At 37.5% G+C, this 16,250-nt stretch overlaps 2 protein-coding genes across 3 annotated transcripts in view; one reads left to right on the top strand and one right to left on the bottom strand.

Annotated features, from left to right (window-relative positions):
* Positions 1-780: 780 nt before the first annotated feature.
* LOC107188572 (ribonuclease H2 subunit C) lies at positions 781-1,550 on the bottom strand. Its single transcript, XM_015576885.1, has 3 exons — positions 1,405-1,550; positions 966-1,198; positions 781-903 (listed from the first exon to the last, which is right to left on the bottom strand). The coding sequence occupies exons 1-3, from the start codon at positions 1,547-1,549 to the stop codon at positions 883-885; spliced, it is 399 nt and encodes a 132-aa protein (XP_015432371.1). The 5' UTR covers position 1,550; the 3' UTR covers positions 781-882.
* A 1,244-nt stretch (positions 1,551-2,794) lies between these two features.
* LOC107188058 (dihydropyrimidinase) overlaps positions 2,795-16,250 on the top strand; it is a 30,736-nt gene continuing 17,280 nt past the window's right edge. For both annotated transcript variants that reach the window (XM_015576306.1, XM_015576297.1), the window contains exons 1-2: positions 2,795-3,039; positions 15,328-15,422. In XM_015576306.1, coding sequence (XP_015431792.1) covers positions 3,001-3,039; positions 15,328-15,422 — 134 coding nt within the window. In that variant the 5' untranslated portion in view covers positions 2,795-3,000. The remainder of the gene's footprint in view (positions 3,040-15,327; positions 15,423-16,250) is intronic.

Genomic DNA, 16,250 nt, shown 5'->3' with positions numbered 1-16,250 from the left:
ATACATATTATATCAGTAATAGCCATCTCTGAATATTTTTACTTTTTCAGTATATTGATCGTTTTATGGTGTAAGAGGAAAAAAGTTGCTTTACCTTATAACACTGCCATTGTACATGAGAACAAAATTATATTAACTTTTATATACATATATATATATATAAAGATATGCATATATAAAAAAATGTCTGTAGGAACTATGCATGTATGCAATATTTCTTAGAAGTAATCATTACAAATTCATAGGACTGCCAATGTACTTTACATAGTTTCAAGAAATGCATTTTATATAAATTTTATACAAACATGACCACATGCAAGTAGCTGTGCGTAATATCACGTGAACACAACTTTTATTAAAGATTGTTCTGCATTCAATATTAATTTAATGTCTCTAATTCTAATTTGATATTTAATATTACTATTTCTTTGGTAACATAAAGAAACAGTATTAAAAAGTATATATAGATATATAATATACTTAGCAGTACCATGCATAACAAGGAAAAATCTTCTGTATTAAAAAGATGATATATGCTTAACACCTTTATTGCAAAATTTTATATATTTACAAAAATAAGAAAATAAATTACGAATATACTGTTTATCCTATAAAAGACTGCACACTTTTCAAACAGCTTTCCTAATTAAACCAAAGATCATTTGCGATGTTTACATATTTCATAAGGAATTATAAGATGTCTGTTATGTATGACAAGAATATATGCTCATGACGTAAAATATGGTTAATAAACTATAATATACATGAAATATACAAAATATTTATTATTATTTCTCTTTAAAAGAAAATACAAAAATAGTTTTAATTTAATTACGTAACAAGACTGTCTTGCATTTTGGTTGTTAAATGTTATTATTTCAATTATGATTCTGTAGAATGTAGCTAAAACAAAAAATATATCAAATAATTAAAAATACCTTGTTCAATTAGCATTTGATACCTACTGCTTCAGCTATGTCAATCCAATCAATTGCTGCTGCTAAAGCATCATTCTTAGATGGGATTTTATCATAGTTCCAATAGGTAAAGTATGAAAATGTTCCTGTGGAATATAAATTTCGTTCCACATTTTCTACTTCAGGTTTCTTGTGTTCAAGAAATGTGACACCCTTATATCCAGAAGGTATTGTCACCTTTCTTCCATGAAGGGGATATCCACGAAATGAAGAATTGTAATCTTAGTATAAAAAGAGGATACGTTAATTTAACCTAAAATTAGTTATAGGAATATCGTATCTAAAAGTTTAAGCATTGTACAAGCATTACAGTGTATTAAAGTTTCTTTAATTTACACATCTTGAAACAATTGCGCTCGTAGAAATGTTATTTTCTCTGTTAAGTAATAAGGTATGATAAAGACAAATTTAAATACAACAAACTTACGTTCATTGTCAACTTTTCGAATGTAAGGTGTAAAATAGGATGAAACATTTGCAGATTCATTGCCATGAATTTTGCACGGCATTAAATGCAATATATTTTCTTTCGTTTCGGATACATCGTGTTTCAGGTGTAAACGTATAGCCATGTTTACGACGAAAATGGCGATGCAATATTTCGGCGGGAATACACACGATCTTTACAACTGATGTTATGACAAAGTGAAATTAAAAAATTCATGAGACGTGTTAAAGAATCATTGCTAATGTTCATTTTATAGTAAACAATGAGATTTTTTGCGGTAATATTTTGAAAGACTCTATGTCCATGCTTATTACATTAGGTGTATATGTATAATACATAAATGGTGTTCTAGGTATAGCAACACATAGGTATAGAATAGACTTATCATCCAATGCTTTATTCTGTCCCACACTTCGGGGCTACGTAGCCCTTGTACCATTTTAATATCAATACCCGACGTTACCGATAAAATATGAATTCTGAGTGTATTTGTCTTTGGCATTAGCCATTTTCTGACTTTGTTGTTTAACTTTACAAAGTTAATTACAGACAACAGAATTATTACGTAGCAAATAAATGTAACATTTTTTTCATGTGTATACATACTATGCATTTTAAGTTATGTGAAGATTATATTTTTTCCGATTCTATGAGTTCCGATTTAGTAAAAACTTTCAGAAAACGTATGCCCATAAAACGAATTAAACAATCGTAAATTAGTTTAAGATATCTAGGATTATTTCAGGACTTCAGGATTAATTTGTGTAACTTGGAAAGTATTTATTTATTATTTATTAAAGAGTTACTATAATTTGGATTATATAAATTACTCAGATGTGATACGTAAATCGATGTTTTCTATTGTTGCTTCTATGTGTAATTTCTGTGTCGTACAGTCCCTATTTTTGTTTAGTGCATATAATACAGTTAGTTCATATAGTTCATGAAGAAATTTGCTAATTATATTTACAAGACCGTAAAACTTACCGTTTACAAAATCGATTGTTTTTTTTTTTGCTATAAATTAGCAGTACCGATAATTAGTCACCACCGCGACAAGTAATTCAATACGATATACGATCAAAGAAATATATAATTTCCGACCATAGTAAAAAGATGTTATTTGTGAGTAAAAAATGACAGCTTCTCATTTTGCCCGACAATTAGGATCTGGTTGGTGGCGATCTGAATTCTGCGAACTCTGCGATTCACACGTCAGGATAGGTCGTTCGTACTCGCAGGACATGTGACGAGCCATCTTCAGTGGGGATGACCCCCTCCCCCTGGCCGTTGCCGGCGCCACGAAAAGTAGTGGGGAAAATTTACCACCGTAGCGCGACGCGCACACGTAGCGTCAGTCGCAGTCGATTGCTCGATTTGATTCGGTCTTGTGCATTTTGATCTCTGTTGAGAGGAACTTCGTGTGAGAGAACGAGTTTTTTTCCCTGTGAACAAGAGAACACAGTGTTCGCGAACCTTAGGGCGCACGTCACGGCAAAAGTTTACGATTCTCGTGTTGTGTGAACCGTTTTTTCTTTATCCCCGCGGGGCAAGGCAGACTCGATCGGTTCAAAGATGAGCACGCCGGTGAAGAAAGTGCCTATCCACCTGCAGGTCAGTTTGCCGATCTTCTTTATTTTTATCGTTGATCATCTAGCTTCCGCGAGAGGCTCGTGTTTCCCTTACTGATCGAGCGTCCGTCGTGTAAATAAATTGCGTAGGAATAGATTGTACGGGCGTGTTGAAGGTGGAGCGAATTTGGGAATGAGACCCGGCTTGTCCCTATTGTTACGTGCTGCGTCCGTTGATACGACTGGAAATTACACTTGGTGTCGTTCGATCGATACCGAATCTTTCTATTAAAAATAAGTCTTAAATGAAACGACAAACAAAGAATTCACGTAATATTCATTCTTGTCGAATCGATAATCTCATCGTGGTATCGTTGCCCGTGTATGTACTTCCCGTTTCATTGAAAAATCATCTTCGTGGTGATGATACACACGTTCTCGGTCTAGTATCAAAAGGTCTGTGAGAATATTCGTGAATTGAATGATCAGAAAATAGGTTATCAACCTGTTTGCGAAGGTTACACAAGTAAAGGTGCGTCTACCTTTGGGGTAACCATCTGTTTGAATAAGAAAAATCAGAAAGTTGATACCAATCGTCTTGATAATTAGTATCGCTGAAAAGAGAATAGATTTCAGTATGGCAGCGAAGTAATCGGTGCCGGTAAATGTCTCCGTGTACGTATAAACAGGGGTAAACATCACTGGGGCTTTGAGATTATCACGGGTGAATGCAATGTGTATCACTGAATTCGATACCGCCCGAATCTTGCGGCTACAAGCGGCGTTTCCACGGAAGCTGTGTGCTGTTGCATCGATTTTGCCCGCGTTTCTGCGTACCTATTAGTTTATCCAATATACGGAGTTGTCTTCGTATTGCGTTCCGTACACATAGTAGCCGCGTTTACATTGGTCGAAAGAAGTATCGGTACACGCCCATTTTTGTCAAGATAATATTATGGATTCTTTAGTTTCTATTTACGATTATAGTGAGCCTTCAAACGATCTGTTTGTAGTTCTATATTTTTTGTTTTGTACAGTATATTTACTGCAAGAAACATGAGTGCGGTAATATATTTTTTTATCCATATTCAAATTTATTTTAATGTTTATACGATAAAAAGAATATTGAAAGTTAAATATGACTTGTAAGTCAAATTGATCTGAACACTGTACGGGGGTTAAATTGAGTTATTGTAATAATTATAATGCAGTCTCGTGAGATGATTTTCGAAGTTCGATTTTAATATAATTCGCGGTGATAATCGTTTTTATTACTTATTAAATAAACGGGATAAGCTCCATTAGAGTACATTCTACGTAAATGTAAAGTATGTTCGGTTTATTCATGCTGTTATTTCTCTAACTATTGGAAAGGCGAAAAAATATTTCATATGAGAGTTGGTTGATTTTATGGAGTAAACTTAATAGAATATTTGAACATTTATTTAAATTGTTATTTACAGTGATTTTAATAGCAATATAAGTTTCTAAAACGGAACTACATATTTTTATTGTTGCTATATTATATAATTTGATTATTTATTTTATTTGTGTTAATATAATTAGACATATTTGAAAGTTCTGTTTGAACAATAATTTCTCAGATAACTGTATGAATATTGTGGCAAATGTCAAGTTCGGTTAGCGTTTTTTAATTGTAACGTCTGATCCGTGAGACAAAAATAGTGAAGAATAGAAAACGTGGACGTGTCATGTAGACATACAAAATACTTACAAATAAATTCCATTCTTTTACGAATAAAACAATTTATAGACGAATTACGGGTCCGCATGAAGTTGCGTATAGAGCGCAAAGTCAGTGAACTTCCGATCGATAGCCATGCCGGAAGGGTTATTTACTCGAGCGACATTGTAACACATAATTCATTTGTTAGGAATTATTCTAGTATTTATAGATGATATTGCATTGAATTGTAAGAAGATACACGAAATAAAAATTATTTACTTTTATACTATTCGTGCGCTGTCAATGCTTGTGATTACACGCTCCAATCTTTAGAGTCTAAAGTTCCGATAAATGGAACCGACACGTGTATATCTTTCATTAAACATATAGCAAGAATTACATATGACTAACTTGAATAAACATTGTAATCGCATCGCAAATAACTCTCTCAGTTTCATGGAATCGTTGTTTTCATAAGGTAACATATAAAAATGTGAATTTTTAAAAACATTTAGGGTAGAATTGAATACAAATAATTATATATGTCCCGAGATGAGTGGCATGCACAAAACACTAATCGAATATGTGCAATAACATTACTTTACTGTATTTTATTTCGAGAAAATTGAAATATTCTTTAGCAGTGTGAGTTTACATATTATTCAGCTTGGGTGTGCCTATTCATTTGTTAACTATTTCCATTTGCGTTAATGTTTAGACACTGATATATTACGGAATTAACCATTTTCCAAAATATTTTGATACAAAATCGACCGTTGAAAGGTTGCAATGTCAATGGAAACCGATCGTAACGTACCGCCGACTGTGTATTACAAGCAGAAACTGCGAATAATAGACATGCTCCGAGACACGCAACTTGGGGTTACTGTCAGATTTAGTTTTCTCGAAAACGAAGCACCACGTAATAAACATGTCATTACCAATTTTCAGTTTGCTTTTATGTGCACACAATTGTCTCCTTGATCCCACCACTCATTGCGGAGGATCATGAATGAACTAGTCTCTATGTAATATTTGAAGAAACTTTGGACATTGTGTTCGGAAATGAATCACGGAACTATGCTCACTTTCATTCTGAACAAATAAAATGCATATTTTGTTTGTAGATTCTACTTCACTATCAAAACATACTTGTTTCTGTTATTATGTTCGCCATTTAAATCTCTCTTATGATCGTCACTACAGGAATCGGTAAATTCATTATCTAGATAAAGAGTTTCGAATAACGAATAAAAGATAAAAACAAGTATTCCGCCAATGTTTATCGATGAAACGTCGAAATTCCAATTTTTATAATAAAATAATCTTTCTTGAAAGTTACCTGGCAAACAAATTATTCAATCTCATTCAAAGGTGAGAATGACGCTCTTAGAGCTATTTACTAGAAATATGTATGTGTTATTCGAATAAAATTCTGCCCAACTCTGCGCCATTGTAGCGCGGGCGGTTCTTTCTGCGTCACTGTTAAAACCGAAAGTTTCGTCGCCGCACCGGTAGCGAATTGCAAGGTTGCTGCCTTATTGATCCAAGCGCCTTGGCGCCCAGCACCGGTCGTCTATCTCATAAAAGGAGCCTAAGTTGAAACGCCTTGTATATACGCCACATTTGTGCACAATGGCACCGTGTAAATTCGGTTGAGTTCCATACACCTGGGACCATATTTGTTTCTAACGGGGCCTTTTTTGGAGCATTCCAAGAAGGGCTGCCACCCTTTAAGCCTTTTTAAGAGAAATATGTTAATTTTAATAGATACCTCAAAAATTGCATATTTTTCAAGGTATTTTTGGACGATACCCGGAAAACTTATAAAGTACTATAAGACCTAATTTTCCCCGTGCACTACTTCCGAAAATGTGGAAATTGTTGAAGTGATAAGTATGATTCTGGGACCGGGGACACCAGTTCGGCCAAACCCGCAAAAGGGATCTCAGTTTACGGTTATCCTTGGCTGTACAAATTGTCTCCCACCATAACCATTATAACAATATTAGTATTTATTTAAAATATAAAACAGCTAAATAAAGAGAAATAACATCGAAATAGTAAATAAAAAAAAAAAAACATTCCTTACGGTGATCATGAATTTTCGATATTCCGTTTACGGCATTCACGGTTATGTAATTTCTTCGAAACGATCGTGGTTTCGTGAAGATTAATAACTTCTGCTTTCTTGACGGTCTTCTGGTGCTAGAAACCGCAGGTTCAACGGCGGCTCCTCGACGCACGGGAATTCTCGCTCCGTGGAAATCGTACGGGGCGTGCTGGGGCGCGCTGTCTAGGTAGTCGGGGGAAATCAATAGTTCGTCGACACTACCGTCGACCTAAAGTCGGAAAAACCACGGGCTCGATTTTACGGGCACGCACTCGTCGACCTCGTCGTCGCCCAGCGCTGGAATCCACCGATCTCTCCTCCCGTCTGTGGCGAATGTCTTTCGAACATCTTTCCGTGGTGAGACTCCCCAGACAGCACCGTACATCCTAAGGACGTCCGTTTCATGTCCAGTTTATATCCGAATGTCCTACGTCCATTTTGAACATCCCTAGGACGTTCGTAAGATTTAAATTTCGGATGTTCTGGAAACGTCCGTCCCAAAAGTCCTACGGATGTTCTCAAAACTTAAATTTCGGATGGTTTCGTTTAGAATATTTTTATTTTTGCCAATGTCATTCCGTGCAAGGTGATGGAATCCAATTTTGATCGTGTTACTAGTACTTCCAACCTGTGTACCGATTCTTACTATCTTCTTGCGTACGTAAAGTTAATTACAAGTAGTAACTTATCCATGTAGTTTGCTCCTGTTTGTACCTAAAATTTTGGTCAAGTGTCAATCAAATTGTATATCGAATTTCTTTCTCGCTTCTAGGACATTTATTCCAGTAACTACAAGCTTCACCATTTAAACTTCCGCGGAACAGTGTACTTTACAGTTTGCTCAAGTTTTACTTGGTTCTCCGTGTCATAACCTTATTAACCTTAATTGCACGGTTCATTAACGCACTTTGTTCCAATCAGTTCGTAGTCTCATCAATAAAATAGTCCCATCAAGTTCTCTCCTCTAGTTTCATGGTTTCTGTTCGCGAGCAAGTGGTCTGAACGTACACGCGCGCCAGCGAGATCCTCATCTTTTTGCCTCACCGAGAACTTGACGGCAAATTTAGTCGTATGGAAGTCGGTCAGCCAAAATGCAGATTACCCGCGTTATTCCGTGGGGCATACGTAAATAGACACGCCAGGGAAGCCAGGTGTGACCCGGCGTTACCGTTTCCGCTGCGACTCCCCGTTTGTGTACACATGGAAATTAGAGCGCGAAGGTGGTATTGGTATTGGCCTTTTTTTCTCTCTCTCTTTTATCCCCAGTTTTATTCGATTACGCGAGCTCAAGGACGATTGGGGGACGGATCGCACTTGAACATATTCTTCCGTCAGCATGTTTGTGTAAATTGGACTAAACTTAGACCTCGAAGAACGAAGACAATTGTATCGGAAGTATAAAAAGTTAATTATCCAGTTACTTAACAGACTAAGCATTCACTTTTATTGTGTTAATCGTGTTTTTGGAATGTCTCCAATGTAATCTAAATTCAGAATTGGGAAATTATTTCTACGACTTAGATATACATAGCACCCTCATGAAAATAAAATTTTAAAACATTTAAAAATAGAGTATGTAATAGAGTGTACCAAATGTAATTTTTAGATAATTAGGTGTTGCCTGAATCTCGTTTGAACTTTTCTATTGTAAACACGGCTTCTTTTACAGGTTTCTTAAGTGCCTTCCACCGTTCAGTCGGGGTCTTCTTTAAACCCGCAATGTGTGAGGGTCTGACGAGGCTCGTGTCGCGTTGCCGCTCGGTATAATGCGTTCACAAAACACTATATTATACTACTAATTTTTTAACAAGACAATTTATCCTATAGTACGAAGTCATGAACATTCTGTATTCGTTATACAATAAGCTATCATTTGCGGGTAGAATCGATATCATTCAATTTTCAACGGATTTTAAAATCATTTAAATTTAAGATTTTTACCAAATTTTTAAACCGTTTTAATCGAAATACAGGATGTTCCATGAGAATCATGGGCGTAGCCAGGCACTTGCTCCCCCCCTGGACAGTAAAAAGTGGCTTTTGGCCCACCCTACAAGAAAAAAAAATTAGATTTTTCCCCCCTCCCTTTCCAAAGTTATAAAATTTTTTCGTAATATTTAATATTGCAGTATAATGTGAAACACTACCAACAGCCTCTATTAACAAAAAGCATACATTTTCAACGATTTATGTCTTTAAAAACAAAGTAGAGTATGTCTGTCTACGTACAGCCTTTTTCACTGTGGCAGTCGATGCTCTAATATTTTTTCCAGTGTGAAAATGGTCAGCGAAGGAAACGAATCCGCAGACCAGATATAAAACACAATACAAGGGATAAATACGACTCGAAAGAAGAAAATACAGGTGAAATCGATACCCCTCGAACGCTTTCCAAGGAGACCTCCCGAGGGTATTCGCCTCATCGCGCGCGCCGTCCAAGTGAGAGATCTTATCGGGCCTCTAGCGACTCCATTTCGGTGGAAGTTGCCAGGCGTTCGTTCTTATCGGGTCGATTCAACCCCCTCGATGGAATCGCCTTCTGTGCTCTGTATACATATAAGCTCTCGCGGTTTGTTAGCCGCGAACGGAGTCGCGTGCTCCGAAACATCGTCGCCCGAAGCGGGGCGTGTTCCGCTTGGCACGCGGTCCAATTAAAGCCGGATTTCTTCGTCGGTTACTTGCTACGGGTGTTCATCGTGCCTACAAGCCGCGCGAAATCGAAGAGGAACGATAATTAGCTACTTTCACGATGATGAAAAAACAAATAGGGATTTTTCCGCTGGTTTGTACTTAAGGAGCGAAACTCCGACGAGTTTCTAACGCGACTACGACAATATGGCAGCTCGGAAAGCTTCAGGCCTACGATTAATACTTGCGAGTGTTGTTCGTTGAAGGATTAAACACGATAAGCTTATATTTTGAAAAAAATACCATGGAAATAAAATTCTGTTAGCTTGAATAATTCTTTTTAAAAAAATGGACATAATAAAATAAATTAAAGTTACTGATAACTTTTTTTTAGGTAGGCTGTACTGTTATGGTAATATAACACTGTCTAAAATCAAGAGACCGAGAATTGCAGAGTATTGTGTTTTCTGTGATCGTTCGCTTAAACGTGATCAGTAGACTGCGGATTTTTATGCAAAATAAAAGTTTCTAAAGTAATTGATAAAGACAGGAGCAATTGTAGAAATTTATTTTTCCTCTTGAGCATCTTATTGGGTTCGGAATAAAATAAAAAACTCGTTGGATCCGATGAAAGTTTTGTATTTCACAGAGCCCTGTAGGCTATAAATGCATAAAATCCGCAGTCTAGTGATCAGCTTATGTTATTCTATTGCTAACTGTCCGATCGGAAATTCGTTTGGCTAGTATAACATGATTCAAGGAGAGGTTTAAGTTAACATTCTGTGTAGTAATTACGTCGTTACGAGTTCTGAACTTTGATAGGAGTATTTTAATCAAGAATTTCACTTAGCAAAAAAGACTTGAACTCCGATTTACATGATGTATTTACCATTCACTCTTTATGTTTTCTAATCAGTGTCGGTAACAGATTCTACGAGACGAAAAAACTGCTTGTTTTCGTGTAATAAAAGACCTGGAGGGACAGAGTTTATGCGGGAGTCCAATAAAGCTTAACATTTCGAAGATTCAGTGTTTATATACAGAGTGTCTAAGCCGACTCGGGGGCTAAATTTATACCCCTCATCGGGGAGTAAGCCTCGCGTCTCTTATTTTACTACCATTTATTATTAACTCGAAAATACACATAGAGAAAATACGATTTAAGCGTGCCGGTCAATTTGATCGGCTAGCAGTATGAACGTACCTATTATTATAGGTTTTCCTTTGCTTAGGAGCAGTTACGGGTTAAGTTAGAAAGAATCAGAAAAATTGGTCGGAACGTCGTCAGACAAGTTCGACAGTCTCAAATCTGTCGAGACATCGATTTTTCCTTGCAAAGGGACCGTCAAAGTATCACGAAGTGGATTGAAGCCCGCAGGCTTGAAGTCCTCGGGAGCATATCTTTTTACAAAAATCACGCCGGCTAACGGAGCCTGACGTAGTATTTTAAGCCGCTGTCCGCTGAAAATATCCAACCGGAGATCTCCAACACATGAAACGCACATGTTCACACTCCCGTGCTTAATAACTATACCGCGCGGATGACAAGGTCTCTGCCTACGTGAAGTTTCCCATTCGATTCTCACAGTCGTGCCGTCACCGAAGGTTACCCTCGTTTCAGATGGAAAATTTAAAGAAAGACGTGTGCATCGCGTTTCTTCGAGTCTGTCGGCGAATAGAACGGTGTAGACGACCGGGACGTTCATAAAGGTTGATCCAGAAATAGTGACTGAACCTCGGGAGGTCGTTATACTCACCTGAAGGTTGTAAAAGGTCATGTGGTCAGTTCGAGTTTCTGAACACTTTTTGTTCCTAATGGACTTGGGCACGAGTGTAGAAGCTAAAGGTACTTGCAGTGTTGACAGTTTCTATATAAAGAAGCTTGCATTGGTGTGATATTTGTACCATTATTGTTAACAATCTAAACTTTTGTAATTTTATTTCGTGTTGTCTTTTTGTCGAGGAGGACAATTTAGCCGTTGAGTCGGTGACATTAAGACTTGAATCTACAGGGTGTTCGCGGTAATTCCATCGTTTTTTTTTCGTAAACGGTGAACATTAGGAAAAAAACCGAAGAGAAGGAAGTTTAGTATATTTTACTAGTAACATGATAGCGTATCTAATGTTTTTGTATTTTTAATATTTTTCTGGAAACAAAGGTGACCTTAATTTTTTTAAATGGAATTTACATATTTTTTTACACTATATGAAAGCCGGCATTAAGACGAGTTCAACTATGTAGTATACTATGGTCTTCAGGGTCATACAAGGGCAGAAATAAAAGAAATAAGTTTAACATTTCGTAATATTGTATTTACAAGTATGTTGTAGTAATAAGACTACATCTCGTGTTCAATATGACTTCCATTAACAAGAATGCATTTCTGAGAATTTATTTCTACCCTTATATGACCCTGAAGACCATAGTACACTACATGGAAAAAGTACACCTGATAGATCTACAGTAAATACTCCATGAGTGTTCGAAGGCTCCTCGGAACTGACAAGGAGAGGACCCCAGAGAGTTTAGAGTCATTAATTTATGAAATATTTAATGTTCACTACCAGGGAGTCTTCGAACCTTCATCGAGGATTTACTGTACTTCTTCACTTCACCGCCGACTATCCTTACAATCCTATATAAATCGAGGACAACATCATCTGACCTGACAATTGACACCCCACGCAAATGCAATTCCAATGAATGTCTCATGATATGGTCGGATTGTGGATACGATTTAACGAACGCCACGCAGCATTGCAGAAGGGGAAAGCAGATTTAGATCGATTTCACCGAGGGCCTCGGTGTTAACGGCGGTTTAGATTCACGCGGGGGTCGAAGCAATTTCACGGGGTGGAGGCCCCAGCCCCTCTGTAGCCGTTTGTTGCACCACGGGTTGCATTATCGTGCAGAAAGGGTGCGGAAGTAAAGTCGGTAGCGAAACGTGGGTGGTGGCTGCATCACCAACGGATTGTCCTTTTTTTTTTTTCACTCCCTTCTTGCTCTGGCCCCTCCCGTAATCTTCTCCCCTATCCACTTTTATCCTCTGCCCGGATGGGGAACGCCTCGGGGTTGGTTGTCAAAAGTCCTCCATGCAGTCTGGACCCTTTTCTCTCTCGGATCTTTTCAATTTGCCCCACGCTGAGACGATATTTACGCGTTTTGTATGTTCCTTTTGTCTACGACACTTAGCATCCTGTTGAATGTCTGATCGAAACACGAATCCTCGGGTACTTTGATCTGGTCATCGTAATTCTGATTACCAAACATAAAGCTGACATTTGTTCGGTGATGATGGGGGAAGTTACAGGAGAATACTGGATTTTACATGTTTTTTTTTTTGTGTTATTCAGTTTGTGGTGGCTCCTTCTGTGCTCCTAGCTCCTGAAAAGTTTTCGAGTATCTGTCACTATAGGGGTAACTTGTAAAGAGGAAGAAACCTACTACCTGTCCCAAAACTTTTATTAAAATCGGAGACCTATAGATACATGGTGTCCCTTCCGTTAATGCCATATCAAAATTTCAAGTAACACCATTGAAATTAGTAGAATCCAACCAGTGTTGGGAAGAATTTATTCGAATAATACACAGTGAAAAGCAGCAGTATCTAAGGGTGTCGTTCTGAGCTTTAAACAGTTAACGAAATTAACTACTTGTTCGACAAATGTCGATTCATTCATAAAGAAGTATTATGTTATTATAAAAATTGAAATTTCCACGTTTAAACAATTAAAAATAACGAAATACTTTCTTTTATCTTTTATTCGTTATTCGAAACTTTTTATCTAGATAATGAGATTGCCCATCTCTGAATCCCACCGATCCACGTGTACATCTAAATAAATCTGCACTAAACTCGGCAATATTCATCGAACAATCTGAAACCTTAAAAAAATCTTTAAAGCGTCAAACTATCAGCAGCAAGCAATATATCCCTGCTGTCAGAATTGTGCCCACCTGTGCATATGGGAGTTCTAATCGTTCGTCGACACTCGAAGTGCGAAGTGATTCTAGTACAGCCGTCTGTCCATACCTTATAGCCACTTCTGAATAAGTGGGTGTATAATTAAACAGGCCAGGAGGCTACCTACTTCCTTCCATTCCGTTCCTCAAAAGGGAACAATCCCAAGATCCTTACTCGTATCGCTTCCACCGACGATTATTCGTCTAATTATCTTATCGTCGGGCAATCTCGAGCAAATTCGTAACGAATAAAAGAATAAGCATTCCCTTGACGGGTTTAAATGCAGTAGCTGAGCAACCGTTTCCGTCTGGCCGTCTGAAAATAATACGTATATGGCGAGCCTAGTTAGCACTGGTGATTGTATGCTAATCCCACGGACTAGGTCAGTGAAAAACGCCCGGTTTTTCCGTGGAAAGGAAATACAGAACGGCCAGAGAAGAGAAATCCTCTTATTCTTTCGAACGGAAAGATGGATCGTTGGGCATTTTACGCTAGCCACCACGCGCTTATCAGTCAGAGCGCATCGCGGACTTCTCCGGTACTGCTCTAAATCCAGCATTGGCGGAAGTGCGTGAAGCGTAGCTTCTATTATATGTATACTGATTGGTATACCATAGCGTGGAGCGATACACGCACGTTAATCGGCCGCCACCGGATGTTGGGACGCACGCTGCAAACGAATATCAAGGACGATACACGCGCCCTGGGGGGCTGTTCCTGGATTGCAAAAGAGGTCTCGATCATTATTTGTGAAATTGGTCGAATGAATTGCGGCTTCTTTCTTTTCTTTTTTTTTTTTCAATCTTTTTAACGACTGTTTCAAGTCACTTTGACTCGATGGTAATGTTTCATTTTTAATTACATACAGCGGTGTTAACCCTTAACTGGTAGGGTCTAAGGAACTGCGGAAATATTTTTAGAATATTTTATTTTTATTCACTAGTTATTTAACCTTCATGCTGTGCATTGGGGTCAAATGGATCGCAGTCATTGTAATATGCGACGTAATAAGGTTTTGCACCAAATAAATATGCCAGGCAACTAGAATTGCTTCAACTAAGGTTTTACACACACATTATTAAAAAAATATTTCTTATGAATTAATAAAAATAAAATAAAAATAACTATTTAAAAGAAAAACTTTAAAAAATATATGAAAATATATATGGGGTCAGCTTGACCCCGTGCACAGACTATGGGAAATTTACTATGCACAGAGTGACGGTTAAAGTGATGCTTGTTTATTTCGATGTTCTCTTATGTGATAATGCAAAACAACTAATTGTATAAATTACGAATGATAAAATTGCATTCGAAATATCGTTTCTTAGTTAATAATTGTTGAAGATACGGGGAAATAATGCGTGAAATTCGTCTGGCACGATTATACTACTTACGACAATGGATTCCCAGCTGATACACGGTATCGGTTGATGACCTAGTGAAAAAAACTGAAATGAATGAAACCAACTCGTGGAATAATTGAAGAGAGCGCCTCTCAAGTAGAATAATCCGACGAGTCAGACGTATTTTACGCCTGTATGTATTTTTCCCGTACTTTCAACAGTCAATACCTCGGAAACAATGCCTCAAACGCAATTTCATCATTCTTGGTTTTCGTCTTATTAATTATATATAAATATAATGTCTTAAAAATGATATATTTTAGATCACATACATCACATCGAGATTTACTATACCTTAAACAACATTTCACCTAAACCTCGAGCAATTTCATAATATCTTGTAACATTTACTGCATATTCCATAAGTGTTCTAATACTTACGAGCGGGAGTGTAGGCAACTCTCTCTTATTTACGACTTACAATCATAACTGCAAACACTCGAATGCAAATTCTCGCTGCTCACCTGTTTGCGAAACGACGAAAAAAAGCAGGTGTGAATAATAATATCGACCGTTCGTTTTATGTTTTCAGAGCTCGCAGAACAGGCTGCTGATCAAGAATGGAAAGGTCGTGAACGACGACGGCATCGTGGCCACCGACGTTTACATCGAGGACGGTATCATCAAGTAAGAGTCCCACGAAACACATTGCGCGTAACCGCGGCACGCTCGTCGCTGCGTTACGCAATCGTAATAAAAACAAGTTGTGTACACGCGTGTTTGAAACTCTGTTGCTTCGGTTTCATTCAGCGTTCGGGCGGCGACCGTTTCTGCTCGTTTCCTCCCCTGATCTGTTCACAACATGTTACGCAATCATTTTGCGCAGGATTTCGTCCTGATGATGAATGTTTTGATGGAATGAAAATACAGACCTGTCAACAGGGTGACTTTTCGAAAGCACGAACAGTCGTGACAAATGTGAATAACGCCCCACAAATGAGAATGTTTTGTTGATTCTTGGATGATGATCACTGGGTCACATTTTGTTTTGAGTTTTAGAAGAACTTCATGCAATGGTTTCTGAGATTTAATTCCAGTTAAAAAAAAAATAACAGCTAATTCGGAAGGAAATTTGTTTATAAATGCACTGTCTGCTATGGAAAGGACTGCAGTTTCGAAAAGGTTTAGCCTTCGATTTTTATGAAACTTGATAGAATCGTTCCAAATACTCACATATGAGGGTATGTAAAGGGTTTTTCGGTGCAATTGAAAATTAAATGAGATATGTTAATATTATGGTGACGACACATAAAGTATGTTTTGTATCGTATTGTGTGGTAAGTCACGCATATAATAACTGATATGGGACAGTTTTAGAAAAAATTATTTCAGTAGCATGAGACGTTGTATGTCACGACTTGAGACGCAATATGAGTGGGTCGTTCTACGACACTAAGTTGCATTTATTGTTTTAGTGTTATCTCAGTTAATTTTCAATTTTTCCGAAAAACCTTT

The sequence above is a fragment of the Dufourea novaeangliae genome, unplaced genomic scaffold (genome assembly GCF_001272555.1).
Source record: "Dufourea novaeangliae isolate 0120121106 unplaced genomic scaffold, ASM127255v1 scaffold16, whole genome shotgun sequence".
NCBI lineage: Eukaryota > Metazoa > Arthropoda > Insecta > Hymenoptera > Halictidae > Dufourea > Dufourea novaeangliae.
Note: the sequence above shows the minus strand (reverse complement) of the source record. Positions and strands in the feature narration are given on the sequence as shown.